Source organism: Peromyscus californicus, unplaced genomic scaffold (assembly GCF_007827085.1).
Source record: "Peromyscus californicus insignis strain IS unplaced genomic scaffold, ASM782708v3 Scaffold_5__1_contigs__length_169319896, whole genome shotgun sequence".
Classification (NCBI taxonomy): Eukaryota; Metazoa; Chordata; class Mammalia; order Rodentia; family Cricetidae; genus Peromyscus; species Peromyscus californicus.
The window spans coordinates 166,704,939-166,706,994 of record NW_026294573.1 but is presented as its reverse complement, the minus strand read 5'-3'; the positions used below and the strand labels follow the sequence as shown (position 1 = coordinate 166,706,994).

Genomic DNA, 2,056 nt, shown 5'->3' with positions numbered 1-2,056 from the left:
AATGATTCTAGAAGAAATTTGCAAATTTCTGAGACCTATCATTTGGGTGTCCTCGGATACCCAGCTTTCCACTCAGGGAAACATTACTGGGAAGTGGATGTGTCTAGAAATGATGCCTGGCTCCTGGGGTTAAATGATGGAGAATGTGCTCAACCCCAGCTTCGTGCAGTGAATGAGAAGGGCATCAGAGTCACATATAATCCTGATGCTAAACAACATTTATATTGTCAGCCTACATTTCTCCATAGCCCTTTTAGTTATAAACTACACGATTATCAGCCTACATATGCAGTTAAAGATAATTCTGATGTGAAACAGCATGTAAATTATCAGCCTAAATATGGCTACTGGGTTATAGGGATGAAGAGTGGGTCTGTATATAATGCCTTTGAAGAGTGTTCTGTCACCCACAATGCCAGTGTCTTGGTCCTCTCTCTGACTGGTCGTCCCAGTTGGGTTGGGGTTTTCCTGGACAGAGAAGCTTGTACTCTCTCATTTTTTGATGTTTCCAACCATGGAGTTCTCATCTATAGATTCTGTGAATCTTCCATCCCTGATGCAGTTTATCCATACTTTAATCCTATGTCATGTTCAGAGCCAATGACAGTATGTGGGCCACCCTCCTAAACCCTCACCCATAACTGCACAGTGCCCCATGTCTGATGTATTTCATATGCCTGAGCTCCCTGGCATCATCATAACTGTTTCTGCCTTTGCTCTTTTCCTTTTAATAAACTTCAGTTTTCAATACAAAAAAAAAAAAAAAAAAAGAATGCTAACATAGAAGGTGGAGCTGGGCAAAGTGGTACACACCTTTAGTACCAGCACTCGGGAGGCAGACAGAGGAAAGTGGATTTCAGGACAGCTAGAGCTACACAGTAAGACCCTGTTGGGTGGGAGTAGAGGGGATTGATAGACACCCAAAAGCAGAAGGTAGAGTCTGCTGACCATTTGACTAAGGATATGTGTAGATGTAACCAACCTTCTTATTAAATAAGAAACACAGAACCAATGCAAAGAAGAAAGCCAAGAGGTCAGAGCTAAGAGCTAAAACCTTACCCTTCCTCCTGCAGTGGTCCTACCTCTCCGAACCAGAGCTACCCCTGTGTTAAAGTCTTTATATAGAGTTCCTGTTATGCCTTCTCATTGGTTGTAAACCCAACCATATGACCGCCTCGTCACGGCCTGTCTGTATAGGCCTCCAGGTTTTCCATGATTGGTATTGATTAAAGGCATGTGTATCCAATAATGGCTGTATCCCTGAACACACAGAGACTTACCCAGCTCTGCCTACCAAGTGCTGGGATTACAAGCATACACCACCACTGCCCTGCTTTCCTATGGCTTGCTAATAGCTCTGACCCCCGGGCAACTTTATTTATTAACATACAAATAACATTTTAATACAAATAAAATATCACCATAGATATGCCCAACTACCCTCCAAGCTGAAAATGCTTGTGGTGATGAAACATGAACAGAACATATACTTGCTGTGGAACAATCTTTTTGTACACTTTAAATATTCGTTGCTCTCACTGGTCTAATAAAGGGCTGAATCGCCAACAGTTAAGCAGGCAGATAGAGGTTAGGCAGGGCCTGAGGACAAAAAGGGTGCTGGGAAGAAGGAAGGCGGGGTTGCCAGGAGAGCCATGCTGAAAAAAGGTACTGCCACATGGTAGAGCATAGATAAGAAATATGGGTTAATTTAAGTTGTGAGAGCCAGTTAACCACAAGCCTAAGCTATTGGCCAAGCATTTATAATTAATAATAAGTCTCTGTGTGGTTATTTGGGAATGGGTTGACAGGACAGAAAACCCTGCCTACATATACTCAATGCTGATGCAATGGTTACCTGTAATTCAGAGTATCAGTAAACTGTGGAAGTCTGACATTAGCCTGCTGAACATCTTATCTATAATGAGATTCACACAAAACCCTGACTATGCACAAGCAAGTTCTATAATTTACTACACAATTGCAAATTCAGAAATATTGGCAGATAGTATCACAGAAGTAACTTAATGTGAGTTCAGTAGGATTTTAGTAGCTTTAA

The 2,056-nt window shown here is 41.8% G+C and overlaps 1 protein-coding gene across 1 annotated transcript; it reads left to right on the top strand.

Annotated features, from left to right (window-relative positions):
• Nucleotides 1-750, top strand: LOC128097091 (tripartite motif-containing protein 30A-like; the record flags this gene model as incomplete). Its single annotated transcript, XM_052717256.1, has 1 exon — nt 1-750. A coding segment is annotated over one exon (627 nt), but the record flags the coding sequence as incomplete, so codon positions are not given.
• Between the last annotated feature and the right edge of the window lie 1,306 nt (nt 751-2,056).